This window comes from Dermacentor silvarum, chromosome 6 (genome assembly GCF_013339745.2).
Source record: "Dermacentor silvarum isolate Dsil-2018 chromosome 6, BIME_Dsil_1.4, whole genome shotgun sequence".
In the NCBI taxonomy this organism is placed as follows: domain Eukaryota; kingdom Metazoa; phylum Arthropoda; class Arachnida; order Ixodida; family Ixodidae; genus Dermacentor; species Dermacentor silvarum.
Genome location: NC_051159.1, coordinates 169,551,148 through 169,575,558, shown reverse-complemented (window position 1 = coordinate 169,575,558; position 24,411 = coordinate 169,551,148). Strand labels below are relative to the sequence as shown.

At 46.9% G+C, this 24,411-nt stretch overlaps 2 protein-coding genes and 1 pseudogene across 2 annotated transcripts in view; 2 read left to right on the top strand and 1 right to left on the bottom strand.

Annotated features, from left to right (window-relative positions):
• LOC119456382 (acetylcholinesterase-like) overlaps positions 1-24,411 on the top strand; it is a 228,478-nt gene that overhangs the window by 111,054 nt on the left and 93,013 nt on the right. The window lies entirely within an intron of this gene.
• Positions 4,329-5,344, top strand: LOC125946453 (uncharacterized; annotated as a pseudogene).
• Positions 10,619-21,652, bottom strand: LOC119457039 (acetylcholinesterase). Its single transcript, XM_037718864.2, has 4 exons — positions 20,036-21,652; positions 16,924-17,157; positions 13,491-13,637; positions 10,619-11,754 (listed from the first exon to the last, which is right to left on the bottom strand). Exons 1-4 carry the CDS (start codon positions 21,376-21,378, stop codon positions 11,571-11,573), a joined length of 1,908 nt encoding a protein of 635 aa, XP_037574792.1. The 5' UTR covers positions 21,379-21,652; the 3' UTR covers positions 10,619-11,570.

Sequence of the window (24,411 nt, the reverse complement as noted above, 5' to 3'; positions counted from 1 at the left end):
GTCATACTTTGATTTCAAAGCTGTATCAATAACATATGCAGCAGTCAACACTGCAAGCCCGGCAAAACAGCGTATGTTTTTATGACTCAGAGTATCTTTTTTTTAACCACAAAGATGTTGTGCATATTTTGACAGTGGCTACAATTGATGCAAAGTGCTTGCATGATTTTTTGCGAATGCTAGTTGTCAAGCTTGAGCATACTGCGTTTAAAGTGATTGTTGTCATATCTGACAATTCCATCAACAGAAAGACAATGTCGTTGTTTTCAAGCCTCCCGATACTAAAGATAGTTTATCAACATCCAGCCGACCAATCACGACCTTTGTTTTACAGCGTAAGCTGTTATGTGCTCATTCCAATAGCTATTTAGGGTCGCGATGATGCCGCCGGCGGCGTCCGCCGCGTAACCGCTATCGCCGGAAACGCGAAAAAAGTACCCGATTCCCGCGGGATCGAACCTGCTCCCGCTGCGTGGAAGCCGGTTACTCTACCACTGAGCCACGCAAGCGCTTGCTATCGGACGCAGGGTGAGACGACTCGAGCATCCGCCAGTATGGTGGCGCCATCTAGGTAAGATGCTTGCAAGCGCAGCGTCCGCAGGCGCAGACGACGATATGTGATTCAGACGAGGCGCGCAATCAACGCGCTCCCGAGCTGCCGAGCCTCCGCCAGTATGATGGCGCCATCTAGTTAAGGTGCCTGCAAACGCGGCGCGCCCGACATATAAATTGTAGTTGTAAGGCTTGATCGGGCTCAGAAGACTGCTGTGGAGAGAGCATTACAAGCCACAGCTCGCCGTCGACGCCGGGTGGACAGTTTAGATCGTTCTCGTCAAAACGAGGCGAACAGACTGCCGCGAAGACCCTGTTGTGCGTGGTGCCCAAATCAGAGCTACTCTTGAGCCGCTCCACCAGCTTACGCTGTGACTGTGCTGCGTGTGCCGCGCAGGCCTGTGACTTTTTTTGTCGTGAAACCTGTCCACTTGTTCAAATCTGTCAGAAATAACTGGTTAAACCAGCGCAATGGAGGAACGTGCATGTACTTCCAAGATCCAAAAAGTACAGACCCCAAACCCAAACTTTGACAGCATCATTCAACACTTTATGTGAGCTGCATGAGTCTGAACAAAATGACCTTTTGAAGATTGTTCTGACATTGTCATTGAAGGCAATATATCCTTCTAATATCGAAAGGCAAAATGTAAAGTTTGCATTGAGAATATTCAATTCATCAGCTGTGGCAGCACTTCGCAATTCTTCGCCGTGGCTTAGTGGTAGAGCGCCCGCCTCGGCTGCGGGAGGCTATGGGTTCGATTCCCACCGCCGCCGGGCACCCACTGGTTCGAATGGGTTCAAGCGTGCCCCGGCCTGGCGTTCGGCTTTCTTCAGGGGTGATGCGGTTGGGAAAGGAGCCTGCGCCCTGAATTCCCGTCGAAACAAACGTGAGCACGGAAAAAAGTGATGTCTGGGCCGCTCCCATGGCGGTCATTTCCCATGTGGCGCCCCAAGCACCTATTGAGGTGGGGGCGCCTTCGGGTTGAGGTCAAACACCCTTTTCCAAGCGTTGAGGTCCCATAACGGCCGAGCACCAGGCCGGGAGCGCGCTTGTACCTATTTTACCGGTAGGTACCCGGCGGCAGCACTTGCCTCCCACAGCCGCGGCGGATGCTCGTCTACAAGGCCGTCTGTGGTTGGACAAGAGGCGCCCAGAGAGAAGAGCTGAAATCTCTATTGGGCCCTCTTTCGAGATGTGGACCCCCACGACAGCCGAGCACCAGGCCACGGGACATCTCTACCCATTATAAAAACCGGTGGGTTCCCGGCGGCACCGGGATTTGAGCTCGGTACCTCCCGCATACGAGGCGGATGCTCTACCCCTAGGCCAAGCGGTTGAGCATCCGCCTCGTGGCTAGACTACTGGGGAAGCTTGAAGCACGATGCAGGACATTTGACAAGGGAAACGCACTCAGCTTTATGTCACACAACTCATGCGCTCTACAAGATCCCTATCTACTGCCTTGAAGAACTAGGTATGCAGTATGTTTTGCTGGGCAAGTTTCAGGCAGATTCTCTCGAGGATCGCTTTGGTCGGTACGTCAGTTGTCGAGTGCAAACTATCATGTGTCAATTAGACAGATTTACGAGTCCGAGACAAAGCTGCGGTTACAGAAAGTGCTCGAGTTGCCAGACATTGACATATGTGCGATGTTCCTATCATTAGTGCCAGCTCGCTGTTAAGCCAGTTTGATGTCACAGTTAGTGACAGCGATATTGAGAAGAAAGTGGCACGGCTTCCAGCTGTGACATACCTATGTTGCAGGCTACTGCGCTCATGCAGCTCTAAAGAAACTGTTATGCCAATCATGCAAAAAAAAAATCTGCTAATGGATGATACAGAGATAGATATTACGAGAAATGCCCTTATTACGAGCATGACCAGGCGTGGGCTGAAGTTCCCGCGTGAACTTGTTATAAATGCTGTCCTTACCACAGAAATAGTGCTCGACAAGCTTAGGAGTCCACGCTTCGAAACTCAGTTTTTTGCACTTCCTAAGCAGAAAGAAGTGTTAGTGGCTCTTGTGTATGGTATCCTCAATGATACTGATGACCTGGATGTTTGTGTTAATGGGCAATCTCCTCAACAAGTCATGCATTCCATTTTGAGCGCAGCAGCAAACACCCTTCTAAACTTATGCAAAACAGCAAACGACAAGTCTGCCATAAAGGCAAAGCGAAAACTTGAAACTGTTAAAAGTTGAGGTGCCTTGTATGCAGTTTTGTTTCCACAGTATAGTTTGTGAATAAAATGCTTTTTTCTCTCATCAATGTCAACTAAAATACCCAGCATCCTACCATTCTCCAGAAAGCTTCTAATCTCTATCTTTCTGCTCTGCTTCACGAAAATCGTGCACGTCTGTGTCCTGCATGCTTGAAGCGCCAAAGCAGTAAGTGCATTAATAGAAATGTTATTGCAGCAATTTTTTCCCGACACTTAGTTGCATGTGCACCTTTACTAATAATGTGTTGCTCTACACAGAACCGACTGTCAAGCTGTATATAATAAACGATCTTATATTGCTGTTGGGCAGAAATGAGTCATTTTATGAGTATTCATGTGTCTTCCACTTTCAACTGCTGGCATTTAATTTCATGTAATGTTAAATGTTGCCATTTTTCTAACAAACCTGTTAGAGCTTTTGAAGCTTTAGAAAAAAAAACATCTGGAAGTATTAAATATATAGGAATCACGGCAGGGTTGGAAAGTGATTACCGCATACCTACGTGATATGGAGGGGATACCCAACACTGATGATAAAAGTTTAGATCAATTCTTCCAATCGTTTAGAAAACGGTTTCTTACATGTATACGCAAAGCGCCTTCTTAAGGCGCGAGGCTACAAACTGTGACGATTTTTCCGGACATAACTGCGTGCCTAACTGTAGACGCGGCATTTTAGTTAGTTTAGACGTGTAACACGAGCGAGAGAATTTAATTTTATTTCGCGACAACGCGCCGCTTATACGCAGTGAACGGGCGAGGTGAAGCCAACTTCCAGTACGGTCTGACCTGCGTGACGTCACGCCACCGTGTGGGGGGCCTTCAGTCTTCTAGCAGGGTCCGTCAATACTTTTCGAATTGAAGGACCCTGCTTCTAGGTGGTGTTGGCTATATACTCTGGAGTGACGTCATTGCCTAGCTTCGTCCCAACGCTGCTGGGGGGAGAAGCTAGGCAGAGCTATGGTGGAAGAGCGAGCGGCGCTGCCGCTGAGGTTGGGCAAGGCGTCGCTAGGTGGCGCTCTGGCGGGAGCCGCAGCTGGGCAAGGTTCGGGAAATAAAGAAGGTTAGAAGAAAATCTGTTCTCATTGACACAGTGTATTGAAATAGCAGAAAAGGAACGCAGGCCCCTATGGCTCGCATTTCTGGATATCAAGGGAGCCTATGACAGTGTAATCCAAAAGGATTTGTGGGACATACTGGGCACTCTAAATGTGGAAGATGGAGTAAGTAATCTTTTAAAAGATATCTATAAAAGTAACAATGCGCTTATAAAACGGGAAAACAAGGTATCTGAACCTATAGATACACATCAGGGGCTTAGGCGGGGTGCCCTCTGTCACCTCTGTTGTTCAGGCTGTATTTACAAGGATTAGAGAAAAAATAAGAGAGGATCGGACTTGGCTTCAACCTTTCCTTTTTCAAGCAAGGAGAATGGATTAAACAGTCATTACCAGGACTGATGTACCGGGATGACATTGTACTTGTGGCTGACAGGAAGGAAGACTTGCAGAGATTAATGGACATCTGTGGTAAAGAGGATAGCTTAGGTTTGAAGTTTAGTAAAGAAAAATCGGCAGTCATGACTTTTAATGATAATCAGGGCAGCGAGCATAGGTACAGGAGGTTACGCTGGAGGTGGTGGATAAGTACAAATATCTTGGAGTGTGGATAAACAATGGGGCTGAGTACCTAACGCAACATGAAATATATGTGACGGGTAAAGGTAGCAGAACTGCAGCTGTGATGAAAAATAGGGCACTGTGGAATTACAATAGGTACGAAGTGGTGAGAGGGATTTGGAAAGGGGTGATGGTCCCTAGTTTGACTTTCGGCAACGCGGTCCTGTGCATGAGATCAGAGGTTCGAGCAAGGTTGGAAGTTAAGCAGCGAGGGGTAGGTAGACTGGCTCTGGGAGCACACGGAAATACACCAAATCAGGGGGTACAGGGTGACATGGAATGGATGTCATTCGAGGGCAGGGAAGCCAGCAGCAAGATAGAATTTGAGGAGCGATTGAGAGAAATGGCAGAAAAGCGGTGGGCAAGGAGAGTTTTCATTTATTTGTACATGAGGAATGTTGATACAAAATGGAGGAAGCTGACCAGAAAACTGTCAATCAAATATTTGGACTGCAGGAGGGGTGCAAACCAGGAAACAGCGGTTAAGAAAAAGGTTAAGGAAACAGAGAGGGGTCTGTGGAAAACAGGGATGCAGACGAAATCAGCACTGGGAACATGCCGAACTTTCAAGCAAGAAATTGCCAAAGAAAATATCTACGATAATTCTAGGGGAAGCTCTTTGTTGTTTGAAGCCAGGGCGGGAGTATTGCGGACTAAGATGTACCGAGTGAAGTACCAAGGTATAGACACGTTGTGCTGTGCGTGTGGAGAAGAATAGGAAACGGCTGAACACCTCATACTTTTCTGTAAAGGGCTTAACCCTACAGTGCAAAGCAACGGGGCTGATTTTTTCAAAGCATTGGGGTTTAGGGACAGTGAAGGCAAAATAGACTTTAAGCGGGTAGAAATAACCAAACAGAGGTTATCTGATTGGTGAATAAAATCAAGGCAGGGGTGAAATTTCACCCACCACAAAGTACAAAATATTGTTACGGTGAAGGGAAAGAAGAAGGTGACGCGAACGAGAGGAAGACGAAGTCTCTGGCCGTTGCCTGAACGCCATATTTCTTCGCTTGTAAATATACATCCTTCTACACTCGTGGGCCTGCTTTCTTCCTGCAACATTTTGGTGGAGGTGCTGGGTACAATCACGGAACTTCGCAGTGGACGTCATCTACCTGCCGCCACAATGGCAGATCAACCGACACAACCGACAACGCCTCAGCAGTCCACGCCAACGGTCATCCTCACTCATCTGCGGGACCCGGGGACATTTTGTGGCACGGACAACACCGACGTCGAGGACTGGCTTGCGATGTACGAACGAGTGTGCGACAACAACAGGTGGGGTCCAACAATGATGCTAGCAAACCTCATGTTTTATCTGAAAGGAACTGCGAAGCAATGGTACGATACGCATGAAGCTGACCTAACAAGCTGGGATGTCTGCAAAGAAAAAATGCGTGACCTGTTTGGCAGACCTGTCGGTCGTCAGTTGGCAGCAAAAAAAGAACTTGCATGCCGCGCTCAGACGTCCACAGAATCCTATGTCGTGTACATACAGGATGTGCTGGCTCTCTGCCGCAAGGCTGATAATACCATGACCGAGGCGGACAAGATTGGTCACATACTAAAAGGTATTGCAGACGACGCCTTCAATCTCCGGATGTGTAAGGATTGTGCCACTGTGGATGCAATTATAAAGGAGTGCCGGCGCTTCGAACAAGCGAAAGGCCGCCGCGTCCCTCAACATTTCGACAGACTGCCCAATACCGCCGCGACATCTTCGTGCGCAGACCCGCCGCGGTTCGTTCAGCCGACAGGATCAGAAGATCTAACGCGTATCGTTCGCCGTGAGCTTGAGGCCATGGCTCCGGCTCCAATTCGTTCCGACTGTCGGGAAAGTGTGCCCGCTATCTCGCTTATACAGGCGGTCGTTCGGGAAGAAATAGCGAGTTTGGGCATTCCATCTCTCTGCTCGGTCCGCCATACGAACACCTACCAGATTTCTCCGGCCGCTCGCTCCCAGACGCAAAGCTTCCCGCCACTCCGCCACAACCCCGCTGACTGGCGCACACCGGATGACAGACCCATCTGTTTTAATTGTTCCGGTATTGGACACATCGCCTGTCATTGCCGTAATCGCTGGTCGTCGTCTCCTCGGTGGTCGTCTCCGAGTCACTACCGCCAAGTACCAGACAATCGCACTTTCTCGCCCTACACGCCGCCTCGGAACATCAACGCCGACAGTGCTCCACCAAGATCCAGCCGCTCCCCGTCTCCGCAAGGCCGTCGGTCCCGTTCGCCTCTCGTTCACCGCTCTTCGTCCCCATCTGCAACCGGTCGCTTCCCTTCGGGAAACTAGGCGGTGCAGCTCCCGGAGGTGAAGCTGTAACTCCGACCCGGCCCACAAATCCTCTGCTGACCCTGCCTACACGTGGAAACCTACTGGACATTGAAGTTGATGGTGTTCCTGTCACATCTCTCGTTGACACAGGAGCGCAGCTTTCAGTTATGAGCGCTGCTCTCCGCCGAAGGCTCAAAAAGGTTCTGACTCCCGCCGTACCGTGCACTGTGCGAGTCGCCGATGGGAGTACTTCACCTGTTCTTGGAATGTGCACAGCACGTGTGACCATTGCGGGCCATTATAGCGTTGTTTTATTTATCGTCCTCGAGCACTGTCCACACGACCTAATTCTCGGCCTCGACTTCCTTTCGAAACACTCTGCCCAAATTGACTGCTCCGCAGGTGTTTCTTCTACACTCCTTCTACACTCGTGGGCCTGCTTTCTTCCTGCAACAATATGTTCATAGTCATGGCTAGGTGGCGTATGCCACCGCCCGATTTAAAGGGTTCAGCCTCATCCATCCATCCATCCATCCATCCATGGCGGGGTGAGGAGGTGGCGCTACTTGTGAGGGGGCTCAGGAGCGCGTAGGGTGGTCGTGAGTTTGTGGCCCTCGATGACCCTCAAACCCTAGTCTACCAGCCGTATCTGGTCGGCTGGGTTGGAGCTAGACACCACGGTCTCCCCATCCCTCGACGTCGGTGATTTGCCACTCAGGGGTGGCTGGAGCTGAGAGCTGAGGCGTTCCGCAGAGCGTACATTCCTGTCGATTCTTTTTCTTTCTGGTGTTTTACGTGCCAAAATCAGTCCTGGTTATTAGGCACGCCGTAGTGGAGAGCTCCGTATTAATTTTGACCACCTGGGGTTCTTTAACGTGCACTACAACGCAAGCACATGGGCGTTTTTTCCATTTCGACTCCATCGAAATGCGGCTGCCGTGGCCGGGATTCAAGTCCGCGACCTCGTGCTCAGGAGCGCAACAGCTAACTGAGCCACCGCGGCTGGTCATTCCTGTCAATATAGGCGTTGATGAACCAGGGCGAGAAAAGCAGGAGAGAGGAATGTTTGTGCCTGAATCTGGCGCCAGGTAGTTTGCTGGAATTTGATTAAGGATTTGTGTGGGGGAGAAAATGTTAACTGCATTTCGCGTTAGTGGAGGGTGATCTCACGATATGCTGCCAATCAGTCTCTGGCGTTATCCAGTTCATCGGACGGCGTGGCTCGGTTGACGGAATGGGCCATTACGTTGCCTGGCTGGCCCGTATGCGCGGGCGCCCCGACGAGCGTAATTGGTGTGAGGGGGATCTGACGATTGAAACTTTTCCGTGCACGTTCATGAACTCGGCCTTTGGAGTAGTTGCGGATTGCAGTTTTAGAGTCGCTAAGGGTAACCTCGGCAGCGGTGGTGGAGATGGCCAGATCTATGGCAGCCTCCTCCACCTCTAGGGACGTGCGTACCTGTATTGTGGCTGCTGTAGTGTAACGAAGTTGATGTGACATTGCACTAACGGCATAGGCCGATTTGCGTGGGTAGCTAGTGGCGTCGACACACACCGTGAGGCGGTCGTGCTGGTGTTGCTTGCAGAGGGCTTTTGCCCTGGTCCTTCTGCGCGCCTTGTGATGCACGGGGTGCACGTTTTTAGGCAGGGGGAGGATAGTGAGACGAGTGCTACCGCTGGATACCTCGGTGAAATAGGTACGAGCTGATCCCGACCGGGTGCTCGGCGACTAAGTGAGTTCCAGGCGCTTCCCATCAACCTGATGGGAAGTTGATGACATGAGACCGCCAGACTCATTTTTGAGTTGTTTGATTGTTTTGTTTGTCTTGGTTCTAGCACATCAAGCATAATGGTCTGAACGAACCATTCCCAAGCAATGCACCCCTAGAAAGCCGGACGCCTGGCCAGGTGGTTGAGCGTACCCGTCTTTTAAACAGGGGAGTTTTCGACGGTGGAGAACGAACCACGCACCTCCCGCAGTCTTGCCGTGTTTAGAACCCACTGGCGCACGTCGGCACGAGGTGCGTGGTTTCCCCATTGTCTAAATTTATGCATTGCCTATCATTCCGATGCAGGCTCTTGCTCCAGATTTCATCCCCCACTAGTATAAAAATATATGGCTGTATCACCTTTGTGCGTTTTCTTTCACGGCGTCGCTGATTAGCTCAGATTTCTCACATACCGCAACAGCTGTCACACACTGCATCTCTGTTTCCGCTCTCGCGAAAATTTCGAACTTTGGATTTTTAGTCTCTAAGTTTATGGTATCAAAACTCTCCGTGGTAGCTTGATGGTATCAAAGCTCTTCGTGTACCGCGTTACGAGGCGAAGGCAACCTAAAGTGAATTATACACCATGGCCGCGGTCGACATTATATTTATTTTTGCTACCCGTGTGTACGAAAGCATCATGCAAGTGATAACGTCGCTCATTCCTGGTAATCGTCGTCGCAACCACAAATTGTTGTGTGTATTGGAGAAGTTGGCATCATGCCGACTGCTTCTCTTCCGCTTGGCTATGCAGCAGAGTTTGAAATAAGCCTATACTAAGAATAGAACAAAAAACAAAAAAAAATCAGTAATGGAAATGAAAAAAAATCGTGCGATGCGCTCGCGCATGGTTCACAGAAAGATTACCAAGTACACTTACAAGTTAAATCTCATAGTCCGCAGAAAGTTAATAACAACCATATTGCATAACTCATAGATTTATAAAGGTTATAATATGGGGATGAGTCTATATTGACTCCGATAGTGACTTAATCTTGCAACACATGAATTAACTCTGTTTAGAAAATAATAATGTATAATTTCAAGACAACGTTAGTTTATTAAGGAAAAGTCGACTGGCGTGTGCAATCATGCGAACCTTACCAAGGACAATTATAAACGGAGATGGATATTGGTTTGCGAACAACATCGTTGTGTTCGTCGGCGGCAGCAGAATCACGTGCAAGAATTCAACGCGGATGGAAGCGAATAGCCGTACAGAGTATTTCATCATTAATTTTCAAAGGCACCCATTCTCTGCCCCTTTTAATCAGTTAGCAGAGGAGGCCGACATGCTGCAGAAATCCTGGCAAATAATTGGCAAGGTCACTAAGAGTTTGTCAGTGCGCGCACGGCAATGATGCGATAATCCCTGTCCCTCACCGCCACGCTGGAGCTTGCACTGACCCTGTGCGGGTGCAATACAGGAGTGCGGCTTTGGTTCTGCGTAGTCCCTTGGTCACACGCGGTTGCTGAGGTGAGATAGTAAGTTTGATAGTGGGCGAGTGACATTTTGTTCCTACGAGAACGCTGGATATTTATAGGAGGGGGGTATTTCGGCTATTCTTCAAATTTATCCGCGATACAGAGCTGAAGCTTGAATGATCGGCCATGCGAGTGGTCTAGCAGGGCAAGGTGGGATGGATGGCCCACGGTCATTTGCGCCCCGGTTCAAATCCTTCATCACTGTTAGCCTTTCCTGTACGTATGTGTTACGGCAGGCATCAAACTCTGCCGCACCTGATAGGTGGCGCTCTGGCGGGGCAATTGCAGTCAGCTTTTGCAAGGCTAGGTCCACCTGCAGCTAGCAACAATAACCCTCCTCCTCCTCATGAAGAAACCGTGCCAATACCCCGATACTTCCTGCCCGCAAGAAGTAAACGAGTGCGACTATCAAGATTGCCAAGTCTAGCTACATGGACAAAATATCATGGAAACTCCGGTATATGGAACCTACAGGTTACACTAAATATCTGTTCTCGCTTTTCGGTAGTTGGCCGACTTCTCATATGGCCACCAGTAACTTCACCATAAGCGCCGGGATTTCCACAGCAAAAGCATTCTGCAAATTAGTTTCGCTAAACAGCCCCTTAAATATCGATGCCTGCGGGTTGGAGTCGCCGGGTATAGCAACAAAGGAGCGCGGAGGTACCGAAAATATAGCACGGTCGTTGATACCTGCCTGATGTCCTGTGCATGCTAGGAACAGGCCAAGTTTAAGGTAAGCACTGAGGGAAGACGGCGAAGCTGAGAACAAAGCCTACAATGACTGCATCAGTCACCGATAGCGTAGGATTTACGGCATCCTACAATGAGTAAACGTCAATAAAAAACTGTTTCTAAATACGGCATGGTTATAGTCGCTTTAAACTAACGCGCAATTTCGTTACACCTTCCTCGCTGTAAGCAGAACATGTCTTATAACACACACTTGGCTAGAATCCTGACCTGCAGGTTTCTAGCTTGTTCCCGCCTAGCTCTGTTTCAGATGTGAATATTTACTTATTGGCTATGGCTTTTCACTGTGCGGGACTACCTGTGTGCAGGCAAAGCCAGCTGTCGTTTTCTTTTGTGCTCGTCTTTCAGTAGTCTGCTTCCTACATGACTTTTTTTTTCTTTCGTGGGAAGACTAGGGCATTGCTATGTAACGTTTTATTTAGTTTTCCATTCTTCTTTTATTACCATCCCTCTTGCTGGATGGCCAATACCCGCGATAATAAAGGAAAGCTTATGGAGGAGCGTCGATGGTGTCCGAACCAATGACGATGGATGTAACGACTGTACAATAAAATTGATCGTTAAAAAATATAGCTCATGTTTTCTTCAGGAGGATGGCATTGAGTTTTCTCCGAAAACTCTGCCATCGTGCGTTAACGAAAAAAAAAGTCTTTGTGGAATTTTACATAGATGGATATCGTCCATGCACATTTCACAAGATGTTCATTGTCCGCGCGCTTCACCGCACTGCACTTCCTGCTGCAGAGCAGTTATTGCTTTTTGTTGCCTTTTTGTACATACATCTTCATGCTAGCACGCAATGTATGCACGCCTGCCACTTAGAACATCGTTGCAAACAGGTGACGCACGGCTATCATCAGGCAGCATGCTGCCAGTGGCGTAGCAACGTTGTTGGCCTTGCGGTTCGCACCACTCGCCACGGCTGGAGGGATGGGTTTGCCGCTCGAGGCGGCATTTCCAGGAGAAGCAATCCTGAGAGGAGGCTTCTTTCCAGCGCCTTTCCTGTAAGAGAAGCGCAGATCTTGTATGCAAGGGCAACTTGCCGTAGCAGAGCACAAAAACATGTTGCGATTAGCGTTCAGGTAGAGGAAAACCGCCGCTCGATGCTGGCATTACTATGAACTAAAAACTGCATAATTTGCCCGCCGTAGGCGAAGTAACTGCCGGAGTTGCCACCGGCAGGCGCCATCCTCTCGTTGAACGCTGCTAGTAAATAAAAACACTGTTTTGTGCTAGCAACACTGTTGTAGATATTTTGTTAACTTGAATTTGGGGCAGCCGTACGGATGAAACATATGGAGTGCACGTCTCATGTACATTCGCTTTTTGAATTATTTCAAGCGCAATGGCTCACGTGGTGCCTATTCATAAAACATGGTAGTAAGTATTGCACGCCGGCGCAGCTCTGACACGCAGCCCACAAAACCAGAACGTGTGACCTGCAACGTCTCTCTCTGTAGATCCTGCCACAAATCTTTTGACAAGCGGTTGAATGCAATCATGAATATCATCTCTCTTCTCAAAAACGCTGCGACGTGCGTCCTTTGTATTGTGCCGTGTACGGTATGGCCATGGTGCCACATTATAACTTTGTGATACCATTCTCTAATGTGTATACAAAAAATTGACGGCAAGAGCAAATGCTCTTAAAAGAATTCTCTGTAAGAAATGTCATTATTTCGCCACGGGGAAAAAGGAGGCTCCGACTTTGTACAAGGCGTATTTTTTTTTCTTTTTTCTTTTTTTTTTCGTGTTCATGCTTCATTTCAGCCTAATACAATAGTAGTTAAATATATCGTGACTTGGTGACACTTGGGCGAGTAAGTAACGGTTCATTTCGATAGTGTTCAGTGTGCTTACATACTGTGGAAATAAGGAACAGTTACAAAGTCAAAGAGCGCCCTTTCCCCATCTGCCTGTTGTTTATTTTCATACAGACTGCTCTGTGAACACCATCGAAATTGACATAATCACACACTATTTTTTTGAAATATTTTATGCCACTGCGTTCCTAACGAAAGGCATGACCAGGCCTTGCACCAGAGCCCTCAGTCTTCACCGGCTTCAACGTTCAGTGGGGCCACCTTACCTTATTTCTCGTGTTTCTGGGCACAGTGAGGATGATGAAGCACATGCGTACCACCACTGGGCTGGGTGTCAGTTGTCGCTTGTGAGGTGGTTTCCAGACTTATCACGAAGGCGTTTTGTTATACGTGTAATGTAGCACTCATCAGGAAAAGTATAAGAAACGTGGTTTGTGACAAGAAATTTGATTTTTCGAACAATATTTGGCGCACAGTATCAGTGTGATAAGTGGATGCGGTGATCGCATAGCCAAGTTCACACTACAAGCGTAGATTGTGAAATACTGCAACTTGTGTTTTGATTTCTTTTTTTTTCTTTTTTTTATGCAACCCATGGACGTATAGACGGTTGTGCTTATTGTGCTCATATATATATCGAGTCACTAGTATGCCTTTTTCTTAGCTCGCATGGGAGGTTAGAAACATTGAAGTAGTCGGCTTCTGTTCGTGATGTGGCCTTTGCACTCTCTCGCTTACTATATATATATATATATATATATATATATATATATATATATATATATATATATATATATATACAGCTACAAACAAACTAATTTGTACAAGGCAACGTATCGCAAATCGGAAGAAAACTTTCGGAATCAGTACAGCCGTGCAATGGAGTGCCGCAAATCCTGGAGGCCTACCACCCACCTGATCATGAAAGGCCTGTAGAGTTCGCATTTGTCCTGCGACTTGTCAAGCTTTATGGTGTAGTTGAAGGGCATGAGCTCAAGGATGTCTTGTCTTGTCTTCGTATAGCTTGGCCACTCGTCGTCTCTAAGGGGTATCGATGGTTTTCTGCAGCATGATGAACACGTTCAGTTTTAGTTTTTGTTAATAAATCGTTTATCTATAAAAATGGCTAATAATAATTCAGTAAATTGTAAAGTAAATACATAAATAGAACTCGAACTCTTGTATGAATCAGCCACTGCGTAGCCTATAAAGGACAGCTATTAGTGCCATCGTTGTATGCTTGTTTTTTTTTCTATTTATTTTTTGTCTTTTTACGACAAATATGTCTGACATAAACGTGACCAACATCGGTCGAACAAGGAACGCCTCAGGCTGGAGCCAACAGTTCGACAAGGTTCAAGTCTCCATATTCTTGTGAACCTCGGTCACATCTGGACATGCACACACCAAAAATCTCAGCCATAAACCAGGCCATTTACCGGTGACAAATGTCGGGCTCACCACCGACCGGAGGGTTGAAAGTTCACATGATTTTGACTGGTGCGTCAGCCCTTAGACGAATCTGTATTGCAATGTATTGAGCAAAAACAATTCTTCGACGATTACAATACTCCCTAATGCGAATTTTAAGCGCAGCTGTATGGGTGTTTTGAATGCGCAATATATTGTGTCAAAGAATTTGATTCTGAACGACATGGTACTCTCGGCGGCGGCGCTGAGCCTCTGCTCTGGGAGCTCGTTTAAGAGCTACGACAGACGAAGCATTTCCGCCGGTTGCGTCGCTCATTTTTCAGCAACAATATGTGAACACGGCAACGAGTGGCTCGCGCGGAACGCATTCTACGGCGGCGGCGCCGCGGGCGTAGTAGCACATGCGCGGTGGGTCCGAAGCTTACGCCAGCTTTGTTTCAGTGCGACTGGCCGCTCGAGGCACATTGCGTGTATCCGCGGGCTTCTCTCACGCTTGGAAAAACACTTTTATGTAGCACGTATTGAGCAACAGAAAGCTCTCTTATTCGTCCGTGAGCGCCGAAAACGCACTGCAGGAAAGCCACTTACACAATTTAACTATCTGCGTATCTGCGCACACAATAGAACAATCTGAGCGTCTGCGCGCACAATCGTACAACACTTCAGTTTACATTAGCAGTTTTACTGATAAGAACAGTGGGAACTGCAACGCCACGCTAACCAGACAAAATGAATATATCGGCATTGCATTACGCACGTCACGCAATGCATTCCCGGCCCTCACCATGGGTAGGCCGCGGGTGCAGCGCACGGCAGAAGAGGCTGCCGTACGCGAACGTAAGCGCGAGCGCGATCTTGCCCGTAAGGTCGATCCCGTGTATCGGCAACGGCATGCAGTACGTGAAAGTGTGAGTATGTGCGTGTAATCAACGGCTGCATGATCTAAGATAAAGGCTATGTAACTTAACGAAATGTGTCTTCATTCTACTTTAGCGTTCAAAAAATACATTCCTAAACAAGCAATCAAATCACATATCCATCGCATCGATTCGCTCAGCATTTCTTGGGTTCGTTGCGTGGTCGTTGGTTTTGGACTTTGACTTTGATTCAGTTGCATGGGCGAAAGCTTCGCGTTGAACCATCTTACTTTAAGAAAGGGGCTTTGATTTCTTTCACGCTCTCTACAATTTTCTCATTGACAATTTTCATTTAATTATAATATTTGAGAAGTTATTTGAATAATTAAGGCCAACTATATAATTAGGAGGAATGCAAAAAATGACCTGAGTATCTCCAAGCAACGGCAAACACATTACCTTGGTAATGTCCAGCTATGTGGCATTTGCATATTTTGAAATCTTGGTGCATGATAGTCGGGACACCCTTAGAACGGTTAGAATGGTTAGAACGCAAGAGAGAGCTTGCGCGGGAAGGAACGCACTGAAAACGCAAACAACCACTGAATTGTGTCTGCAACAACATGAAGCTTCGGCGGGCAAATTATGCGAGGAAAAAAAAAGCACTACAACAACATTTCTTTCATTTTCCAAGCACAAGATTGGCGCTAAAAGCGAGCTTAGTGGATATATCGTCATAGTGTGCAGTGGTATTCTTTGGAAGTGCTTACCTCTTAAAATGCGGCAACCTTGGTTTTAAGGGTGGAGTATAGGCTTCATAAGTAATGATTACAAACAATGCTACGCACTATATGACAGTTCCCCAGTGGGGAGTTTCTGCCCTACGCTTTTCGGTGCGAAAGCGTCAAATGGCCCATTGAGCGAAAAAACGTGCGTCTGTCGTCTGTAGCTGAACAGAGCACAGGCAGTCACATTAAGAATGCTTCAAGCTAAATCTCATCCTACATCTTTTGTGTTTAACAAAATTGACCAGGAGTTTCCCGCGGAATGTAAAAGTTGTGGACAAACTCCGTGTCTATTTGATCATATGTTCTGGCTGTACCCCAACCAAAGGGCTTTGGACCTGAACAGTGAGGAGGACTGGAGTCGACGCATATCCAGTGAAGTCCTCCAAGATCAACTCCTGGCCGTCCGGAGAGCTCACGACATCGGGAAAGCCTTTGGCCTACCGGTGCCTACGTGGGCGGAGCCACCGACTTAGCCTGGGGGCTTTTGCCCTCGGGCCCTAGTTTCTCTGGACCAAAATAAAGTTCTTGCCATGCCATGTCATCTGTAGCAGCGAAACGGCAGGTGAATTCCCCATTGGATGCGACGCCACGACACGAGCGCACCTCTACGGAGTTCCCATTGGCCATGGTGCCACGCCATGAGTGCACCTCGACGGAGCAGAGCGGGTGAAAGGGCAACACCTGCTGCCATAATAGCGCGTCAGGTATTGCGCGACGGGAGAGGGCATCGCCGCAACGCCACGTCACCCTCGCTCTTGGAAGCCGGCGCGCGGTCCGTATCTCTCTCTCTCACCTCCATTGGGCTTAGCTGCTGCACGCACCTGCCGGCCTTAGATGTCGCTGCTGCTTCCTCGGTCCCTCGTCCCACAGGACGTCGGTGGCATGCGGCGTTGGCACCGCAGGCTGCTACTGCTTGCTGGCTCGGGCTATGGTACATTACTTGCAGCGCAAAGCCCGAAGGACCGTTCAGCGGCGTTCTATTGGACATTAATGCGTTCACATTCACGGCTCGTAAGAAGGACATAGGTATCCTCGGATTCTTTTATCTTCTGAGAATAGCTTTCCCATATGGTCCTTGTGTTTGAGTGAGTTGTTGTTGTCCTATCAATTAAATAAATAAATACTCATCATGCTCAGCAAGTAGTACTTTAGCAAATACCGACGTAATACAGACGCAGTGTTTTGGTACCCACTGTTCCAGATTGGAGTGGTGCTCTCATTCCGCCCGTTGCAATCAAAGCACAGAGTTACAGTCCAAAAACTCACACTTACCCTGTAGACACGAACGATCCCCACATTCCCATCAGTTGTCGCATAAATTCCGTCTCATTGGTGGTGTAACTCCTTCCCAGAAAGCCCCTGGGAAGGCTGTCTGTAGCGATGCTGGCTCTTGTTGGATCGGTAGAAAAGATCAAACTTCCCAAAGCAAAGGGCAGTTCTTCCGAGTGCACCACGCCGAAATATTTTGGGAATATGCTGTAGGTCGGCCGGTAGGCAAACAAGTACCTGCAGGAGCAGAAAATCTTCAGTTACGTGGTACGGGAAAAATGAAATTTGAAAATGCGTCGAGAACAGCCCCAGAATAGCACCCGGAAGGTTTTATGAAAGCCTCTTTCATAAACAATGCTGTTTAATTCGATAATCTACGTAAAAATAAACTATTCCAGGTATTGGATATGATCCGATTCATGTTCACTGAGCGCAAACACTCAAGTCCCCTCTCTGATGCTAACGTATATACTTAACTCCACGCTCCGCGCTAAACCTAACACGAACTAAACCTGACACGAACTAAGCCTGACACAAACTAAACCTGGTACGAGTACGCTTTAGCACAGTATGACGCGGTCCATTAACAATTTTTATTGCTATTAAAGCGTACTTTTATATTGCTCTTGTAGGCCATGGCCCTAATAATTTATTCAGAGACGTCTATGGTCTAATGCCAATAATGACGATTTAAGTCGGCGCCTTGTGTGTCGTAGTGCGAGAATTCTAGAAGAAGGTGATATGTGTCTTCGTCAACAAAGGCACAATCAAACAGGAAGGAAAGAGGGGAGAAGGAAAGGCCGGGGGTTAAGCAGTTTAGCATAACCGGTTTGCTACCCTACACATGGGAGCGGGATGGGGGAGAATGAGAGATGGGGAGGAGAGAGAGACAGCGCATAGCACAGCACACACATCGTCAGTCACAGTCCGTCACTCTTGCGTGGTACGCGACATCACTGTATTTCAACGCGGCCAATTCTGTATAAAACGTTTTTTTGTGTAGGAGGTGCCCAGTCATGAGCGGTAAATACGAGTTTTATTTTTTATGTAATGGTAATGGAATGTTGAATTCGATAAGCAGATCAATACAAATTAGATTGGCACTCTTCAAATGCTGGTCAAACCACGTTTCTGTACAGCGGCATTAATTATTGGCCATTATTAACCCAATGAAAAGCTGTTTATAAGAGAATTTTTTTTTGTTTGAAAGTGTATATTGTGATAATACTGTGGTTAGCTTCGTTGCTTGAGTGTTTAATTGATATGGGACACCATTGTTTTAGTTATTGCTTAAAGGGCGCGTTTGTAAACTCGTATTGTTATTTGGACTTGTTACAACAGAACTTTGTTGTAGCCACGTTATATATTGTTACAGGCTGTATGTCGCAACTGCATTTTGTATATACCACATGTTCAATAGTCAAGGAATAGCCTGAGCCATATTTATGCACAAACATCTTCTTATATCATGCCAACAAAGAAATAACCGAATGCTGACATCAACTAAAGAGTACCTGCCACCCCTGCTCAGAACAGGGCAATATACCAAGCACATGCAGATCCTCTTCTGTGGTGTCCTGGTGTCCTCTTCAGCTAGAAGAATGCATGTTAATAATCATAGCCAAAGAATTTAGCACCCTGTTTAAAACTTGCAGATATTTAGGCAGCAGCATAGAGTAAAAGTGCTCTCCTGTAGCGTCGTACTGTAGAGTCGGTACTTCAACAATTAGAACCGTATGTGTAATCAATAAAACTCGCGCACCAGCGCTGTTGGCTAGCGTGTGAACCAGTTCTGGCATTTTCAAATTGAAACCTGATATTCAGGATAGCGAAAACCCATATAATCATAGACCTAGGCTCAAGCGGCTAACATGGTCTTTCAAATAATCTTTGTGGCCGATAGTGCCATTGCGTGTCCATTATGGTCTTTAGGAGAATCAATCCTGCAAAAATGAGGTGCGGATATAAACATGAATTAGAACTTATTTATGAGAAATAGTGCTTAGAACATTCCTGCTAATTTATAGTGATTTTTGTGCCGTGATCTACGAGTTGAGGATTGGTCAATCTTAAACGGAAAAAAAATGTATTTGCTTCGCTAACAAGGGCATAAGGAATGATGCTTGATATGGTATCCTAAAAAAAGAAAGCGCGTAACAACTCAATGTACTGAAGTTGAAGACGTCTGCTCGTTGTACAATTTTATCAGCGTCCATGTACTCGCTCACTCATCCATGAACTCGCGCACTGTCTCGCTTTAAACGTGTATAATTATGTATAAGTATAACCAGCAGCTGGCTTGAGTTATACGTGGTACTCATGATGGCACGAAAGTGTATATATCGCGCCAGCTACAGTTTCACAAAGTAATTTGAAGGCAGAATTTCCTATTTCTTCAAGATAAGGCGCACAACAATTAAATCAAATAATTTCCATGGTTAAACGGACCAACACTACGATGTGATTATGAGACACGCCCGAGTGACGGAGTCCGATTTGATTTTGACTCCCTGTGATTCTGTAACGTGCACCTAAATTTAAGTGCACGGGCGTTTTTGAATGTCAAAGCCACTTGGCTACCGCGAATATACACAAAATAAAACACGGCAGTTTTTTTTTTTCGTACTCAGTTTACTTTCACACTACCTTTACTAGTTTGCTTCCTGCTGCTGTGGATGACTACATCTTTTTTTTTCTCGTACACATTTCTTTCTTCGTCTCTCCCCATATATTGCGCCCCATCATTAACCCAGATCTTGGTGTGTCAAAGTTGCGTTTGAGACTGTATCTTTGAGACCGACCTGACAGCTAATTTTTTCCATGTGGATAAATAATTTTACTCAAACAAATGTGCGCAATCTAACTCTCTATTTCGTTTCTTTCTTTCTCTACTTTTTTTATTTGTGTAAATTCCTCCAGAACACAGCTCTAAGAGTCCGAACAAGCAATCCCATTCTCTTAGCGCTCTTTGTCTTAGCCACGAGAATAAACGAGTAGCCCATGGATCTCATAATTTTGCCAAGGACTTCCCTTATATCTTCTTTTTTATGCTATCTGTCTCGGTAACTGATTGTGCGGGAAAAATGTTGCGCATTTCATGGAGGAGGCACAGTACCTGTATGAAGGTAGTCCTTGAAGCGCCGTGAGCTCAGCGAAGAGGTGCGTCGGGCACTTGAAGACGATGTCGCCCATCATTTCGGAGAGGAGCAGTATGACTTCCTGGTCGTTGTGCTTCACCTCGTAACCACCGAAGTAGGCCTTTGTCATCTTCTTTCCCGTAACCAGTGGCACGTCGGCGAAGAGCGACAACATGGCCGTAATGGTCGCCCGATAATCCACCTTAAGATTGTCCTTGAGGTCATGGTGGTACTTCAGAACGTAGTGCAGGAAACCCGTGCCTTCGTTCAGGTTGCTGCCGGTGAACACTTCCTTGACGTGGATATTCTTCCACGTGTCGATCGCTAGCGGGTCGTACGGGAAGAAGTCATCGCCTTCCTGCGGCGAGAAGATACGCTGTCCCAAATTCAAACGGAGCAGCGCCCGGATTATTTTGCGGGCATTCAGCTTCTTCAGGCACTTTATCGTCTTAGGAAGGTCCAGGTCCTTCTTCTTTGCCTCGCCGTTATGACAGCCGAGAGTGCGTGATACGTCATAGAACTTGTCAGGACTATAGTAAGTTGATCCAGCAAGAAGTGTAAGAGGCGTTCCACTCTGCATAATGATTCGCTTGATGAGCCCTTTGGTCGTCGGCGACGCAGCCAGTAGTCCGGCGGAGACGCCCCCCGCACTGTGACCCGCCACCGTGACCTCACTAGGGTCGCCACCAAAATGAGCGATGTTCTCGTTGATCCATTTGAGAAAAAGCACTTGATCCCACATGCCCATATTTCCAGGCAGGTCGGCCGTTTCCGTCGTCAGGAAGCCGAAGAAATTGAGTCTGTAGTTAAAACTCACTGTTATGATGTTGGCGCTCACAGCCAAATTGCTGAGGTCATAAACAAATAGCGAGGAGTCCCCGAACTGGAACCCGCCACCATGTATGAACACCATGACAGGAAGCTTGGCGTTGCACGTTTCTGTGTCGTTGGGACAGCTACGCGTTGGTCGCCAAATGTTGTAATATAGACAGTCCTCGCTGGAATGCGTGTAGTCGAGCACAATGTCCTGGTAGATTGGAAAGTCACTCTGCATGCATGGTGTGGGCTTCCTGCTTGCGTTGTACTTGCCTTTCCAGGGCTTGGCTGGTAGCGGCCTTTCGAAGCGCAGCTCACCCACTGGTGGCGTGGCGTACGGAATGCCGAGGAAAGAGTCCACTTTTTCGCTACCCGCATTCATTCGAATGCCTTCGACGACTCCGTAATTAGTTTTGACCACAGGACGTTCACGGGCATCGACGCAGCAGAGTTGAAAGATATGCACAGAGAAAAGCACCAACATTCGGTAGGAGATCGGCCCCATTGTCACCGACACACTTTTTTTTTCTTTTTCACCCTAAGGAACGCAAGTAAGCAGCACGCACCAAGCGTGAGCGGAGCTACGTACACGCTGCTTGTATTATAAGGAAGCTGCACTTAACACGAGCTTTGACTAGTGCACTCGCATGCCCGACACGCGGCGGCACACACTAGGCGCTCGCTGCAAAGCACGAAGCTGTCGTGCTTAGCTGCTGCGAGTGAAGCCGCGACGGGAGGAGAAGGGGTGAAGCTGTAATTGTAATATCTCATCCAACCGATGCAATGCCCGTAAACTGGTTCAGCTGCCCACTGTGTCCTTCCGCGACAGCCTGATATGGAAGCGCGATGGCAAGTGCAACAAAGTTAGCGATCTAGAGGCCGTGAAAAGACGCCGGTCCTATCTTACATCATCGGCCTTGCGGAGCTGGCCAGCGTATACAAAGCTTAATGCGCCGAATGCCTCGTAGATGCATAGCGGGAACGAGCTCGATTTTAGAGGACGACTCTTACATCGGGAACGTAAGCATCAGAGCCTATGTACTACATAACCCTTGGTCAGGAGTAACAAACGCAAAGTTAACCTTATGATGCCGTCACCGCATGCAGTAACGATGTTACATGTGTATGACGACGCTGAAGTAAGTGCCTGTTTAGAAGCTACATTTCCAGAGAGTGACGGAGGCACAGATGCAATACTTAAGGACAACAAGCCTACACAAACGGCTTTAGCCTTAATTGAGGTTCATTGTGCTGTACGAGATTATTTGTTCAGATTATGAGTAATTATCGCGACAACCTGTGATTGTGCGCCTGTGCTTCGTGAATATCTGTCTCTTTCTAGCCTTTCTACATCCTCCAGCACCTACTCCCAGTGCAGGATAGCAGACTTCTGTTCCATAGTTACCCTCCTCTCCTACCTTTCTTCTCTCTCTCTCGTCTATCTCCCCAGGAAGGCAAAATTTCTAGAAAAGATGAGAACGCTAATCGCCTGAAGTGAAGGTGAGGAATCTGAACTTGTGCATAGCTGCGAACGAGTTAATAAAGCGGAATGTCTAACTATTTATCAAGAATGTGGCTGTGCTCTAGCATTAAAAGGTGTACGCTAAGGGACGCACCGAAGCGGCCAGAATAATTTCGACAAGGGTTGGCTAACGTTGTACAAGAAGCCAATAGACTAAACGCAGTAGTTGCCCCTTTTCGGGTACAATCAATAATATGCTGCAACTATAGTAAGCCTACAATGAAGTTGGGTGGTAGACACACGTTCTAAGCAAAAGAGAGGTACGAAAACGACACAGGAGTTTCGGCGGTCGTCTGTGCTTCGCCACTGCCGGAAGACCGTGGTTCGCCGATTCTCAAGTACAGGGCCTTTCTGATGGTTTTCCGTCATAGTACAAACGCTGTTGACCTTGCTTAAACTGAATGGCAGAAGGAAAGGATACTTTCTACCAAGCGCAAGATAGAGACTGAGAGAGTACAGCATAATGAAAGGGAGATTACGAGTAGAAATTTCCCTAAGCAAACTTCAAGTATGTACACCTGTGGGGAAACAATATCCCCGGGAGATTTTGCTGCGCGTTTCTTTGTGCATTTCTGAGTAGTGTATCTGCAGCTGCGGAAGAAATCGTACACGTGGGTTAATTTTCGTTGACTGGAATGCCAAATGCGCTGGCTCGTTCCCCTCAAGCTTTCTGGCTTTCTTTTATCTGCAGGGGTGCGCACTTATACATTATGTAGACCTAAACCATTATCTGCGTGTGCGTCGGATGGAGCCGAAGGGAACTCGGATGTTTTCAAGCAGAGATAAGAGTCCCGCGCTGTTTTGCAAAGCCAACCTTCACGCTCCGCTAGTATGATAAGGCGTTGTGTTTCGGATGTTTAAAGAGAACTGCTAGGACTCAAATATTTGCAAAATTGAGTACTATATCATATTTATATGCGATTCACAGGCGGCACTAATATCACTCTGCCGCACAAAAGCAAAAACAATCAGTGATAGTATAATATATGAAACACTTAGAGACCTCACAAAGGCAAGCCAAGAGAAGCATGAAATAAGATTCCAGTGGATACCTGGACATTTTAACATTCCTGGCAACACAGCGGCCGATGAAGCAGCACGACAAGCACACCTTAAATATGATGCGATTTCGCTCCCAATATCAAAAATTAATTACGTTGCATTATAAGGGCAACATCTTTCAAAATGTGTAAAGATACGTGGTTTGACCAGAATTCGAAGAGCTCTGATTTATACCATATCGATCCGCTTATCGAACTCAAATTTCCATTGTCATTAGACAGAAATATGGAAACCCTTATTCATCAATTAAGGCTAGGTACACAAAACATTTCTTACATAGAATTGGCCGTGCGGAAACACCCGAATGTGATTGTGGATTTCTAGATGAGGATATATATCACCTTCTTTTAGATTGCCCGCACCACGACACACCAAGACGCCGACCTAAATCAACTTTAATGGCATTAGACCGCAGACCATTCAGTTTAAGGAAACTTTTGGGCTCTTGGTCAACAACGGTCTTGCAAAAGAGCGCTCTAAAAGCGTTAACAACATTTCTCGAAGAGAGCGGCATTGTTGGCCGTTATTAACGCTTATAATGTTCCTTTTAATTCAATGTCGCTGTATATGTATATGTGTTTGTGGATTATGTTATGTTTATTATTCTGTTCTGAGTATATGTGATAATGATTTACACGATGTGCTTCACCAGCTGATTAGAGACTGTATTGTAAGGAGCCATTATTGTTTGTATTCTTCATTGTATGTACCATGTTTTTTCTTCTTTTTTTTTACGTTGTCGTGTTGCTGTGCAAACGTTGCTTGTATGAGAAGGTTATTTAACATGTATTCTTGTATGTTGAACCCTGTACGTTGTAGGTTAGACCCATTCAAGAGCTAAGTAGTAGCCAGCGTCTTATTTGTGCGTCAACATCTCCTTATATCATATCAATAAAAATACGTATCTATCGTTGGGCACAAGGTAAATGGAGTAACAAATATTCTGTAGGTAAT